Raw genomic sequence first — 14,657 nt, forward strand, 5'->3', positions numbered from 1 at the left:
AAACATAGCACTTATTCCTTCCCTTTATCTTGGTTATGATATGTTGATGTTAAGCAGAAGACACCTTTATTGAAGAATAACAGATCAGGTAAAATGGTATCCATTTACTAATGGTGAACAATGTATTTAGATCCTCTCACCTTCATATTAAAATGAATTATGCCATCATTTTTCTGATGTCTTCATTCATGAGGAAGTGTTTCATATGAAATGTTTATTGAGTTATAATGCTGCATCAGGAAAATTTATAATTTACCTCCTTACTGAAAGTAAGGACAGTAATGATAGCAGGACATTTATGCAAGAATGTCTAGTTTCATCATTGTTTGATAGATTGCTTTAAATGTACTTAAGGAATGTATATTGTTTACAAAAAAAGATTTCCAAAACTCTATTTTTACAAATAGCCTATTGATTTATGGAACTTTGATACATGTTTTGTGATAACTCCATCTTGAATATTTTACCAATTTTATGTGAAGTGTTCGGTGTATAACATGAGAAACCTTAATTCTTTGTTGACACTTTTAATCTTGATTGTAGAGTATTTTATGAAATTCATATTTCAACAGATGGCAGTGAACTAGGTGGGACAGGCAGACAGCACCAACTACATCTCAATGTAACAGAGGTTGGCACAGACCGAAGCACGCACACTGGGGGCCAGTCTCTTCAGCTATTTGGTCCGAACATCCAGCCGCGGCATTGTGTCATAGCACATACAGAGGGCATTGTCACTGTTACTCCATGTTCCAGGGATGCAGACACCTTTGTTAATGGACAGCGTATATATGAGACCACAATTCTGCAGGTAACCCCATAGTCCTATTTCTGTTATATTGTTTACTTTGCATTAATCATAGGGATTGTTCTTTACCCTCATAGTTCAGTATGGGGCCAGGCTTCTCTGATGATCATGAAGCTTAAAAAGTTATTGAATGCTGTATCTCCCGTAAATGCATAACCAGTGTAGATGGTTTGGTTTGGTAAATATTATAAAAACAAGTTTAGTTTAAAAAAAAAAGGTCTTTGTGTGCTTTGCTTTATTTGCATACTCAAGCCAAGTCACTCTTTCCTTTCCTTTCTTCATTTCTTTGTGCCAAACACTGAGTTCATCTGCCTCTGCAAGTGAGATTGTTAGCAAGCAAATTGTTAGCAAGCAACATATGATATATCCGGTCTCATTTGCATTGTAAATCTGATCTGGGTTAAGATTTTTATCTTCCTCATACTTAGAAAACTTGTCAATATATGCTTCAGCAGCATTGTTATATGCTTAGGATTTTTCATATTTTTTGAGGTAGTGAATACTCTGGCACAACTTAGATTTATGGAACCATCCATTTGAAAATTCACAGGGCTCACTGAATGTAATTCTTTATGAAATAGTCCGGACTTTTAACTCAAAAGTGACCAAGAAATAAATATGCTGAACTTCCAATGTATTTATACTGAAGCCTGTCAAGGTCAGCTGATCTAGTTTCATGCTACCTTTTGATGTTTAATTCCACTTTCTGCTGAATAGTAAACAAAATTTGCTTTCTCTTTGCAACACTGCCCAGAACTCATTTACATTGTGGATAATGGCTTAAGAGTAAAGTATAGAGGGATGTAAGAAAAATACCTGATGAAAGTGTGATCCTTACAACCATTTACTCGACAGTAACAACAGGGTATATCCTTCAGTACTAGGTAAACAAAATTGGTTTCCTCTGGAAGTTTGAGTTGAAAGTTAGTGGTAATTTTAGATGGGCTAATTTAGAGATTTTTAGAGTTTCTGGTTTTTAAAAGTAAGATTTTCAAATCTTAGCCTGGCCTCTTTTCCAAAAAGTGGATTCAGCCTGTTTTGGAGTATATTATATTGAATTGCTCCATTTATCACGGCATTCTTTTAATGGTATAATAGTTAAGGGTATAGTTATGGTATGGTATGACTCACCTTAGTCTAAGGAAGCTTTTTTTTTCCTTAAAATATTTCAGAAAAGTTCAGTAATCATAAGGTGTATAATGGTGATGATTTGACTTCCATCACTTTTCAGCATGGATGCATTGTACGATTTGGCCGAATACACAACTTCCGATTTATTGATCCACAGCAGGATGATCGAATGCGTCAGCACCACCTCATAGATAGGTATGAGCTTCGTATTAAAGTTTGATGGTTTTGAATTAAGGCAAATTCTGTAGATTGTTAACCATTAGTCAGTCCAGGCAGTTTGATATAAGTCATTTTGACATTACATTTTTGTAGCTACACTGCCAAATCCTGTTGCAGATTCAGTGACTGACTTTGGAGATTACAGATCATTATAGTTCATTCTTGACAACACAAAAGAAATTGTAAGAACTGGTTAACATTTTACAAAATCTGTCATATAGAAATGAATAATGGGAGTTAATGTGCTAGGAGGTGTGAATTCTAATCTTGTAACCTATGTTATGTAGCACCTGCACTTATTGGTTCAGGATGGTTGTAAATTTCTGGCATGATTTTTTAAAGATATACAGACTTTAATCAACCCCTTGACAAACTCGCTATTCAACATAATGTTTTGTATATAAATACTTCGAGAACCTAGTTGACAGTCTTTGGTAACAAATTTGGATATTTATGCACCACCTTTTGAGTAAAGGTGCTTTAACACCTCAGTTATTAATGTCAAATTTTATATTGTAATTTTCTTCAATAAGAATTAATATCAAGATGTTTATAACAGTTTAATCTTATTCATAATAATGTTAACTGTGTAGCATGCAACTTTGTCCTCTGCTAGTATATTGTCCTTGGTGAAACTGGTATATGTACGTCCACCACACTTTACCCAATTTAGTGGCCAGCATGTTGTGTGTAGCACGTAGCATGTAGCATCCCTGGGGTTGACAGGTCTGGGCAGGAGAAGGCTGCTACAGGGGGACCTGGGGACAAGCAAGAGGCTGGGGGGGACACCGTGTCGCATGCAGGGTCACACACAGGCTCTCAAGCTGGGTCACGCAACTCTAAGTCATCTGCTCAGGAACGTCCCAACAGGATTGATCAAAGCTTTGAAGGCAGGTAAGAAATAATTAGAGTAGTACTGGGGATTTACAGAAAATGTTTCAGAGTGGCAGATGGCTGTAAAATTCTGTACTGTAGTAATCATTTAAACACAGAACATATGAGTCTGCAGTATAGGATGTAAGGTATATGGGACAACATCTGCTAGTGAAATCTTATGAAATGCATGAATGATAATGTTGTTGCATGATCTTTGTTCTAATTCTCATGCAGCGCTCGGACCATCAGACGTCATGCTATGTAAGTTACCACCCTCAATGGTGTACCATTGTCACTAAACTCTGTAAGAAGTTTATTTATATAGAATAATTTTTGCTGCGTTGTACGTCTGTGTAATTACTATTTGTGATAAACTATTTGTTTGTAACAGAAGAGTAGATTTAGTCATGAAATTCCATACCATTGCCTCTCACATCTGTCACACAGGTATTTATTTCACATTTGTTACTACATTCACTTCCTCATCACTTTGGTTTCTCTGTCTCAGTATTCTGATGCTATTGAAGTATAGATTAATGCTCCTAATTCTGATATGCTTGAGACCTAACCATGCAAGGTTTCAGAATTATTTGGTTTTTGGGTCATTTGGCCTGCCATATACAGACAAGTCTCCTATAGATACAAAGGCTTATTACTTTCAATATATACATATACCTGATATGTATGAAAACCAAAGAAGGATCAAATTTTATCATATGATTATATGCCAAATGCATAAGAAAACCAGAAAATTAGAAAATGTTTTGACAAGGAATTTCATCATATTATTTGAGTGTTCACCTTTAGGTTTTTCAGCCTGGCATGTGCAGGTAAGCCATTAAAAGGCAGTAAGGCCCATTGTATATGGTACTTCATGTGCATCATGCATCAATACCCAAATGGGTAAACATTTTTCATAGGATCAAATGCTAAATGCATATGAGACCAGAAAAGGTCTGGATATGAGGAATCTCTCATCAAAATAATTGATCTCTGAAACATTCCATCATTTGGGTCATCTAAAGCATTCTTGACCTTACTCTTACTTTTTTATTGTGTGGTGTAGTTGAAAGGTTCCCCGCATTTCAAAGATTTGCTTTTATTTTCATCATCAGTCTCACTGCTGCTTCTTTCATTAGCTTATGGGGCTGGGGCTAGGGAATCCATTCCTTACAACTGTCCACAAAAGGAACAACTGGCCTTAGAAGAGAGCATAAATATGCTGTTGCTTGACAAGATGTGACTGTGTATGGGTGGGAGGAAAGTGAAAGGAATAGATAATGAATGTAAGATGACTGTAATAGATGAATAGAAAATTTAGAGTAATTTATCTCCTCACCTTCTACCATCGTATATTGATAAGTCTAGGGCTGCTATTTTCTGTAGGTCAGATCCCTTAGTTCATGTGTAATGTACAAATAGGCATTCACAAATAGTAATCACACATACAAGATATAGTAAACTGATATACACATATAAGAGCTTGTTTTGAAGCTCATCTGACTTAGCACTATTTTGAATAATATGATATTGGTTATTTTATTCTTGATAGTGAATTTGTGAATTTTTTAGTTCTTGATATGTGATGATATGAAATATTATTAGAGATTTGTAGGACTTTAAGTATTGTACAGGAATGACTCTGTGTGTTGATTATAGTCGTGACTGATTCTCTCCCTCAGGGGCAACTATGAACGATATCCTCCTGCACGAGACCCCATCCTTCCTGCGGTGCTAGAATTTCGAGAGGAGAGTGAAGATGCATTCCTTCATGCTATTACAACTGACCTTGACCCTACAGATGTACAGTTCAAACTTGCCCCAACATATACACTGTACATGGCTGCAAGATTTAGGTTAGTGTTCAGAGCCTTCCTAGGATATTACACAATTGAAATACTGTCTTAGCTTAGACTTTAGAGAGTGAGTAGTTTTTTGATAAGGGTGTGGGTAATTTCTCACTTGCATTTATAAGGATTAGAATGCCATTTATGTACTGTGCACTGAGGTTTAAAAGTGCTAAAAAATGCTAATACTGTCCTTATGATTATAGATTTTTTCATACCATGTTGCTGTTTCCTGCATAATAGTGCCAGGAACAAGCAAAAAACAGCATTGTTTGCTTACATCCATTCTCTAGCTGTTGTGTATAGTACACCAAATCCATGCAGACCTGACCATAATATATGATCATGTTCAACCCAATGGCACCCCATCACCTCCTGTAAACCACATTACCCCAGTATTTGCTAGAATGGCAATTCTCTTTTTCAAATGACCAATAGTTGGTATAGGGGTTCCGTATTCTTTAGTTTAGTGGAAAACTTGTAACAACATTCCCATTTATGAGAAAAAGAGCCCATTTAACCTAAAATACCTTTTTTTAGAGTCAAAACTATCATTTCAGTTTTGTTTTAGAATTTGTTATTTATAGTTTTTGAGTATTAAAGAAAATTAATACCCTTAAATATTTTCATATACAGAGCTTCAACACACTATCGTCCGGACCTTAGTCCCACAGAACGTGCTCACAGACTAACAGAAATGCTCACTAAGGTTGCAGCGATGGTACAAAATGTCATACATGTAAGTATGGTGGATTATTTTGCTCTTTTTCACCTTGGATACATTTAAACAAATTACAGAAAGGTCACTGTTCATAATGGTAGCCATTACGTTAATTATCATTGCTTTGATGGTTAACTTTCTGGGTTTCTTACATTGATGTTTCTGTTCCTTAACCATAATCCCATAGCAGCATCATTAAGCTACCTGTCATGTATTTTCAGGCAATACATTATCCCTTAAGAGATTTGGTTTTCCAGTTCTCTGCTAATTTTTGTGGTTGTCTTTTCATGTCTTTCTGTGTTCCCATCTTTATGCTTCATCTTGTATGATAGTCCTCATTCTGTTTATGTATTTATATTTTCATGCATATATGCAATTACCAAAACGAAGAATTCTTCAGCAGTTGTTCATTGTTTGTGATAAAGTCAGTGCTTGAAGTTATGTAGAGAGTAACCGAAGTGCTTTGAAGATTCTGCCTATGTTGCTCCAGTTGTGAAATAGGGAAAAGAACATTTGATTATTTAATGAATATAATTTTATACTCACTCTTCAGTCTCGTCATGGAGATCCAACATCTCTTGCTTTCTGGATGGCTAATGCATCAGAACTACTCCACTTTTTGAAACAAGACCGACATGTTTGTGGATATTCGCTTGATGCTCAGGATATCCTAGCAGAAGCTGTACAAGTTGCCTTCAGGTAAGTGAAAAATATACTTTACCTGTAAAGACCAGTTTATTTTCACCACAATATTGAATTATTTTTTACTCATGAATGAAGAAAACTAAGCTTTGAGCATTTAGAATTTAAAGAGGGGGTGTTATATTAGATATGGAATGCAAAGATGAATGATTGTAGACTGAAGAAGAAAACTTTATTTGTAAATGGTTGAAGATGGCAGGTTATAACATAGAATTCTCAGGAATGGTGTTCAAATAATTGCTTGAGTTTCTGGACGTAATTTTACCATAAACTGCGTTTGGAACAACTTTTATAGAAAGTGTAGAAAACGTTACCCATTTCTTTTCTATCATGCTTTATTTTCAACTTGTCATCACACTTTGCATTTACCTTTTTTTCCACCAAGCTTTTTACATCCATATTTTCTGATTATTTTCTTCAGGAATAAAAGTATAAATGGAGATGAAATTGTCACTTGATAAATTTTATGAACAGACTGAAGAAGTATAAAGCTTCTTGGAAAAAATGGTGTTCACTTTACCGTTCTGGACTAGTGTAAATCTTGGGGGATAAGTATGAATGACTTATGAAGTTTTATACTGTAGATCCTTCCCATACAGATGGAAGAAGAGATGTATCACATTAAGTAGATTAGATTAAAGATTTATTGGTTCAACCCATTCTTCAGAATATAAGTAAGGAAACCATTGTAGTTTAAGTCAAATTACAAATCATAGCATCTCTGCTTCATATATTCTGATTGTTTTTCTTTTCATCCCCTCTATAGAAGTTTGGTAGATTGTATGCAGGCAGAGTTGTCTACATCACTGCCAATGTTCTTAGAGGACAGGGATGATGTAAATGAAGAAGAAGGTTCCACCGCACATGTGAGTTATGTACCAAAAAGCCTCTTTAGATGGTTTTATTCCATTACCAATGATAAATGATAATGAATTTGATATGGCATTAAGATTTCATGTCTTTAGACTGGGTATTGATGATCTCATTTGGCAGGTACTGTCCATCTTAACAAATACAATGGCTTTGCTCCGACGATGTCGTGTGAATGCAGCTCTGACCATCCAGCTATTTTCTCAGCTCTTCCATTTCATCAACATGTGGGTGTTCAACCGTATTGTGGCTGATTCCCACCCCAATTATTGCACCAGGTGAGGCTTTCAGTTTATGTCATTTATTATGAGAAAATATCATGAATTTTTTTATAATTATTTGCCATTTCCCCTATTAGGGAGGTGGCATCATATGCATTATATGCATTGCACATGACAGCTAGAGAATGTATGAGAGGGAAGATGGGCTTTCTCTGTCAGTTTCTGGTATCATTGTTGTCATTAACTATTTTGTTTGGTTTCTTTAGTCCAGAGATTTGATTGATGTGTGGTATGTGATATTTTGTTTCTTATAGATTTATGAAAGTCTTTGATGACTATTTGATTTGTTTTCTGATTGTTTCATAGTAAGGTGTTTCTTCTTTTTCATTTCACTATATGTATTTCCTGTTTTTATGTATCTTTCAGAAGCTGACTGTTGTGCCATCTGTATTTTTCCACATGATATTTATTGTCTTTTCTCTGCTGATATCATAGGTTCAACTAGTCTTCTTAATTGGCCTTCCCCCTCCTTCCTGCACTGTTAAAACCCACTTTACTGCTTCTTAATTATAGATTTCACAAGGTCTATTCAAACACTTCTGAACTTTTTATTATGGAATTTGGTCTCCCTATCTTTGTTTCTAAAGATGCTAAGCTCATCACCTATGTATCTTCTGTCTGTGGGATTCTTAATTATTTTGTAATATAAATTTCTGCCTCTAGATGTATTTTATTACAAGCAACGCCAAATAAGTTTCCAAGACGAACTCCAGAGTTATTTTCAAATCCCAGATAATCAGGGTACTATATCCAGCATTAATGGAGCATTATTGCCTCCTTCTGTCTATGGGATTCTTATTTATTTTCTCATGTGTTTTATAACAATCAGTGCAAAGTAACTTTCCCAAGTAGAGCTCCAAGAGTTATATTTTCAAATTCCAGATTATCATAGAGTACTATATCCAACATTAAAGCTTTACTTAGTTATGCATATAAGTAAGTTTAGGAATTTGTTGTTTATTTCCATGTTATTGATTGGAAACCTGAAAAGATTTTGCGTTCTCTTAGATTTGCTGTTATAACTGTATAGACAACATTATTAATCCATTACAGAGTGTGGGGTGTAAGACTAAAACGTCGCTTAGCACGAATTGAGCTCTGGGCTGAGAAGCAGGGTTTGGAGTTAGCAGCTGACTGTCACTTAGCCAGACTCTCACAGGCAGCTATGCTATTACACTCACAAAAGGTATGGGTATGAAAATTATCATTTAATCTTTTTTGTAATGAATGATACAGAAAGATCATTGAAAGTTAGAACTCTTATCATAATTTTCATTTTCATTTTCATCTTTTTTTTAGGCAAGTTTTTCCACAAATAAAAGTTCTGTGAAATATTTCACATTTTAGATATATATCTGCCTGCATATGTCTAAGGTATATTAGTACTAGCTCACTCTTAAACCTAATATGTTTAGAGTAGATGGGATTGCAGTTGATTTCCTGAAAAGAGGGGCTGATTGCATTATTGATTGGTTCATTAGGATTTTCAGTGTATATTTGTCTCGTGATGGGGTGCCTGAAGATTGGCAGAATGTCTGTATAGTGCTATTGCATAAAAGCAAGGGGGACATGGGTGATTATTCACATTATATAGGTACAAGTTTATTATATGTATCTGGTAAGATGTATGGAAGAATGATGATTGAGAGGGTATTGGTATGCACAGAGTATAGGGTTGGAGAGGAAGAATGTGGCATCAGGAGTGGTAGAGGATGTGGGAATCAGGTGTTAGCTTTGAAGAATGTGTACAAGAAATACTTGTAGAAACGCACAGGCTTGTTTCTGGCATTTATGGATCTGGAGAAAGTGCACAATGATAGGGTTTATAGATTCATTGTAGAAGGTGTGCAAATATATAGTGTAGGGGGAAAGCTGTTAAGAAGGATTGAAGAGTTTTTACCAAGAGATAAAGCATGTGTGCGAGATGGAAGAGAGAGAAAGTGAGTGATTCTAGATGAGGGTGGGTCTGCATCAGGGATGTGTAATGTCAGCATGGCTGTTCATTTGTTAATGGACAGGATGGTGAAGGAGGTGAATATAAGGGTCTTGGAGAGGAGCAGATGTGCATAGTCTGTTGGGGGTGAGGGGCTTGGAGGTGGGTTGGTTGTTTGTTTGCTCAAAACACAGCAGTAATGGCAGATTCTAGCACGAAACTGCTAAAGTTCATGCCTGAGTTTGGGAAAGTGTGTGAAGGAAGAGAGTTTAGAGTAAGTGTGAATTAGAGGAAGTTTATTTGGTTTAATACTAAAGGGAGACAGGATACTTGGAGTGTGAGTTTGAATAGAGAGAACATAGAGGACGTGCAGTGTTTTAGATACCTGAGCGTGGATCTGGCAGTTATTGATGTATGATTAAATCAGGGGATTGGTTAGGGGGCAAATGTCATGGGTGCATGGAAGAATGAGTGAAATGAGAGGGCTAATATGAGTATGTATGATTGAATTGTAGTCCTGTAAGTGCTCTCCTGATGTGAGGCATGTGCCATAGACAAAAACATAAAGAAGATGGATGTGTTGGAAATGAATGTTTAAGGACGGTATGTGGTGTGAGGAGGTTTGATCGAATAAGAAATGATAAAGTAAGAGAGAGCTGAAGAGGGTATGCTAAAATTGTTTAGATATATGGAAAGGAGAAGTAAGGAAAGGATGACTAAGCAGATAAACATGTCAGAAAAGGAGCAAATAAAGAAAAATGGGGAAACCAAGGGGGAGAGTGAAGGATGGAGTGAAAGACACTGTGAAGGTTCAGGGCCTGGCCTGGATAAAGGTGTGAGGTATGCAAGGGATAGAACCAGGCAAATGCTTTGCACAGGGAGTTGGGAATATATAGGATGGGAAGAAAGCTTTAGAAACTGTGAGGAGTTTCTTACCTAGAGCTTAGTAGGGCATGTATGCAAGTGGGAAGAAAGAAGGTTGAATGGTTGTAGGTGAAAGTGGGTCTGTGGCAGGGGTGGGTGAAGAAAGACATGAGGTACTACAGATATTTTCCTTTACCTGTATTAATATGTATGATGAGAGCAGCTTAATAAACATAATTTTTTTTTTAGATTTTTTTTTCTTTTGCTTTAATAACTGCTTTGTGTTAGCCTTGATATATTTGAAATAACTCATCTCCATCTTTTATAGTGAACTGACATGTAAATGAATTTTATTATAATAGTAAATGAGCTTATTACTTACATTGCAGAACAGATTTCTAATTCTGTTACTGTATTGTTTTCATTATTTATTAAAAGAATACACATGTTTATTATGATATGTTTTTCATTTTACAGTCTGCTCCAGATGATATCGCTACCATTTCTTCCACCTGTTTCAAGCTTAATTCTCTTCAGCTTCGAGCTCTTTTAGAGAAATACCAGCCCATGCCGGATGAACCCAAAATACCTCAAGACCTTATCGATAATGTTGTTGCTGTAAGTTAGGAATGAGATATTTCAGTTTACTGTATGCTTTTATTTTTAAGGGGGAAGATTCTGAGGCAATTTTCTGAACTCTACTCCTAAAAGTTGAGTTAGAAGGTTTCATTCGTAACTGCAGTTTGTGTATACTCCTAAAATTTTAGTTGGAAGGTTTTATTTGTGACTACAATTGCGTGTAGTTAGTAGGTAACAATGATTATGTTGAATGTGTCTAATCAGCTGTTAAGTTTTGAAACTTGTGTTATATATGATAAGTAGTTATATGCCTTTATGTATCTTTAACTTCTTACAAGGGGTAATTCAGGCGCAGTTCTAAATTTTTAAAACTTCCAGTGGAGTATAAGTGCTTCTTTTTCATTCTGCCAATTAGTTTGATTTGGAAGGTAAAACCAAAAGTCTCCACTCAGCAACTTCCCCATATAATTACTTCCTCTACATTATGTACTTTATTACTGTATATAAAGTTAACTAATTTAATCATACACCATGGCAACTATCCTCATGTATCCTGACATGATGAGCCAAATTTAATTCTTCTGATGGCGAGAATCATCAAGTTATTGCATTTGATATGGTAACAGCCTGTCACCATCATTTGGTATTTAGAGCTGTAAGCTCTTTTTTTGTATGATTGCATCTTACTTGGTCTGGACCTACATAATTGATGTTTTGTTTCTGTTTTGATTGATATAGTTGCTTACGTAAAATTCATTAAAGACCATTCAGAAGAGTTAAGAAGATGAGTTCTGCTTGATAGAAATGGTGATACTTTAGGTTAAATTTGACATAATAAGATAAAAGAAGTTAATAATGATTGGAACAGAAAAGAGTATGTGCTCTAAATGTGCTTTAGACTGATGGATATTATGAATACACAGAGATTGATTAGAGTTTTATGCATTATGAGTATATGGTAAGTAGGATATGGAAAAAGTTCAGAGTAGATAGAAAAACAAATTGAAAGATTTTTGTTGAATTTATTTTCCCTTTTAAAGATATGTATGAATTGAAATATGTGGAGCACTTTAAGAGAGTCCCTCACTTTACATTAATCTTTTTCAAAAAAAGGAAGCAAGAATTTATGATGCATGTATTTTTTATAGGTCGCAGAAAGCACAGCAGATGGCCTTGCTCGAGAGGATGGTAGAGAAGTACGCTTAGAAGAAGAAATTGATTTACAATTGCCCTTCCTTCTACCAGAGGATGGATATTCTTGTGATATAGTGCGTGGTGTGCCCTCAGGACTGGCTGAATTCTTAAATCCTCTCCAGCATGCAGGACTGTGTAGTATGAATCCACAGCCATCATCCTCTGGTTACTGGACCATATATATGCATGAGCAAGATATGAGGCCACCACCAGGGGTAAGGATATACCTACGTATATTATGAGAGGTTAATCATTTACTTTTTGCAGATGACAAAGGTCTGGTGGCAAACTCCAGAAAGAATCTCCAGATGCTGTTGACAGAGTCTGGGAGAGTGTATGAAAAGAGGAACTTGAGAGTAAATGTGAGCAAATATATAGAAATTAGTTGCACTGGGAGAATAAGACAGGATAGTTTGAATTGGGAGGACCTGAAGGAAATGGAGTGCTTTAGGTATTGGAATATGATGTAGCATTGGATAGATCCATGGGGGTTGAAGTGAGTGATTGGTTGGAAGAGTGCATGCATTAAGGAGCATGGAAAAGGAGAGGTCGATGTCAATGTTTGGGCAAAGATTAGGATGTTTGAAGTTATAGTAGTCTGAACAGTGTTGTATGATTGTGAATCTTGGGCATTCAACTGTTGTTGGCAAAAACCATCTTTTTATCCAGATACATCATCAAAAAGGTGAAATTTTTTTATACATATATATATAGATTATAGAATTCTTTACATACAGTTGAGCTTTGTTTATCCACATTTCAGATAACTCCCAAACTCAAATATTCATATTACAAATTGCATGTAGTTGTAGCATAAACATAACCTCCATCCAATGAGTAGCTTCTGCTGCCATTATGAGTTCTGCAGTGCACAAAGTACCTTATGGTGAATGTTTAAACGATGACAAAGATTCTCCTGAAATCATGTATTGTGGTAAATATCAAATAAAGGTAGATGTGTTCATCTTGCTGAGAGTGGTGAGTGCCAGCCATAGTTAGGAGAGAGTATTGTTTCTGCAAGTGTTGTAGCTCTCACTCTCAAAGGAAGAAATGTTATGTAAAGAGGAGAAATCAAAATATGGACAAGAATACCACAGCTTATCTGTTTGAGGGAAGAAGGAGGCATCATAATAACCAGTCTTTGAGTGGCTGGTCTCCACACAAAAACTGTAGGAAGCAGCAGCTATACATTTACCATGGGTCCTAAGCTTGGGGATGGGGACAGTTCATGAGAACTTTGGCCAAAATAGTATCTACATACTTCCTTCTTTTCTTTCATACTTCTTTTCTTTGGAACGTATTACAGGATGATAGGACTTTCAGCTCCCTGCTTCTGTCCCCCCAGTTGCCTTCTATGACATGCAGATGTGTAGGCAGCACACTTTCCCCTGTCCCCATGGGTAATATGCTAAATAACCTTTGAGCATGTTTATTTATCCATAATTACCCCAAGACCCCCTTTCCATGAAAGAGTCCTGGTGTTACCCATGACCTCTTTTCAGAGGCTACTCCAGCTCAATGATGCACTATTTCCAGTAACAGGGAAATGTGGACTCCTTTGGAGTGAGAAGTTCTTTGACAAGACTGTACTTTAAGCAAGCAGAATTCAGTAACACCAATATTTATATGAAATAAGAAGAGTTTATCCCTGGGGATAGGTGAGAAAGAATACTTAACACATATTCCCAGCATTTTGTAAAAGGCAACTGAAAGGGGTGGGAGCAATGGGCTGGAAATCCTCCCCTTCTGTTTTGCTTTTCCAAAAGAAGGAACAAAAAAGGGGACCAAGTAAGGATTTTTTTTTCCATCCAAGGCTAAGTCATTTGTTCTTGACTACCTCGCTAACATAGGAAATTGTGAATATGCATGGAAAATATACATATATATTTCATTTAGATAAACTTGTTTGCTGCATTAGCAAGGTAGCAATAGGAACAGATGATTAAATGGCCTCATTTGTGCACATCCATTTTCAAGCTGTCATGTGTAATGCACCTGAACCATAGTATGCTCAGCTCCTGTGTATTTTTTATATGTTCTTTGTCAACCCCTCCTTACTTATTCTTTTCATATGTCTAAACCATTTCTGCCCACCCTGTTCAGCTCTTTCAACCATGCTTTTCTTATTACCACACTTCTTTCTCACCATGTCATTATTTACTCAATCAGCTTTTTTCTTTCCACTTACTGTTCTCAAACATTTCATTTTCAACACATTCACCCTCTTCTGTACATTTTCATGTGTATCCCATGCCTCACATCCATAGAACACTGTTTGAACCTTCAGACATACCTGTCTTTCCTCTCAGGTAGTGACATCTCTTCTATACATCACTCATGGGTCCCAAGACCTTCCCCCCCCCACCTAAGCTTCCAGGGTTCCATTTGCTGCCATATCTGCTCCCAGGTCTACAAAATGCCTCTCCCAGCTAAGAGCTATCTCTTTGCACTGTTAGACCCAATAACCTTGCTTTTATTCACCTTTACTCTCATCTCTCTCCTTTCACACATTCTCCCAAACTCAGACACAGACTTCTGCAGTTTTGCACTCAAATCTGCCATTAGCTCTGTGTCATCAGCAAACAACTGACTCACCTTCCAGGCCCCCTTCCCTAACTGACTTCGTACCTGC

At 36.3% G+C, this 14,657-nt stretch overlaps 1 protein-coding gene across 12 annotated transcripts in view; it reads left to right on the forward strand.

The window, feature by feature from the left end:
- The window catches only part of cno (adherens junction formation factor afadin), a 585,480-nt gene that overhangs the window by 357,768 nt on the left and 213,055 nt on the right, over positions 1-14,657 (forward strand). For 9 of the 12 annotated variants that reach the window (XM_071673965.1, XM_071673968.1, XM_071673973.1 and 6 more), the window contains 11 exons: positions 573-811; positions 2,040-2,134; positions 2,885-3,052; positions 4,717-4,890; positions 5,518-5,620; positions 6,156-6,301; positions 7,071-7,170; positions 7,298-7,452; positions 8,509-8,641; positions 10,730-10,870; positions 11,980-12,240. In XM_071673965.1, the coding sequence (XP_071530066.1) occupies positions 573-811; positions 2,040-2,134; positions 2,885-3,052; positions 4,717-4,890; positions 5,518-5,620; positions 6,156-6,301; positions 7,071-7,170; positions 7,298-7,452; positions 8,509-8,641; positions 10,730-10,870; positions 11,980-12,240 (1,715 nt within the window). Of the gene's footprint in view, positions 1-572; positions 812-2,039; positions 2,135-2,884; positions 3,053-3,268; positions 3,296-4,716; positions 4,891-5,517; positions 5,621-6,155; positions 6,302-7,070; positions 7,171-7,297; positions 7,453-8,508; positions 8,642-10,729; positions 10,871-11,979; positions 12,241-14,657 lie in introns of all 12 variants that reach the window. The other 3 variants (XM_071673971.1, XM_071673974.1, XM_071673972.1) reach the window with 2 other exon arrangements.

The sequence above is a fragment of the Panulirus ornatus genome, chromosome 19 (genome assembly GCF_036320965.1).
Source record: "Panulirus ornatus isolate Po-2019 chromosome 19, ASM3632096v1, whole genome shotgun sequence".
Classification (NCBI taxonomy): domain Eukaryota; kingdom Metazoa; phylum Arthropoda; class Malacostraca; order Decapoda; family Palinuridae; genus Panulirus; species Panulirus ornatus.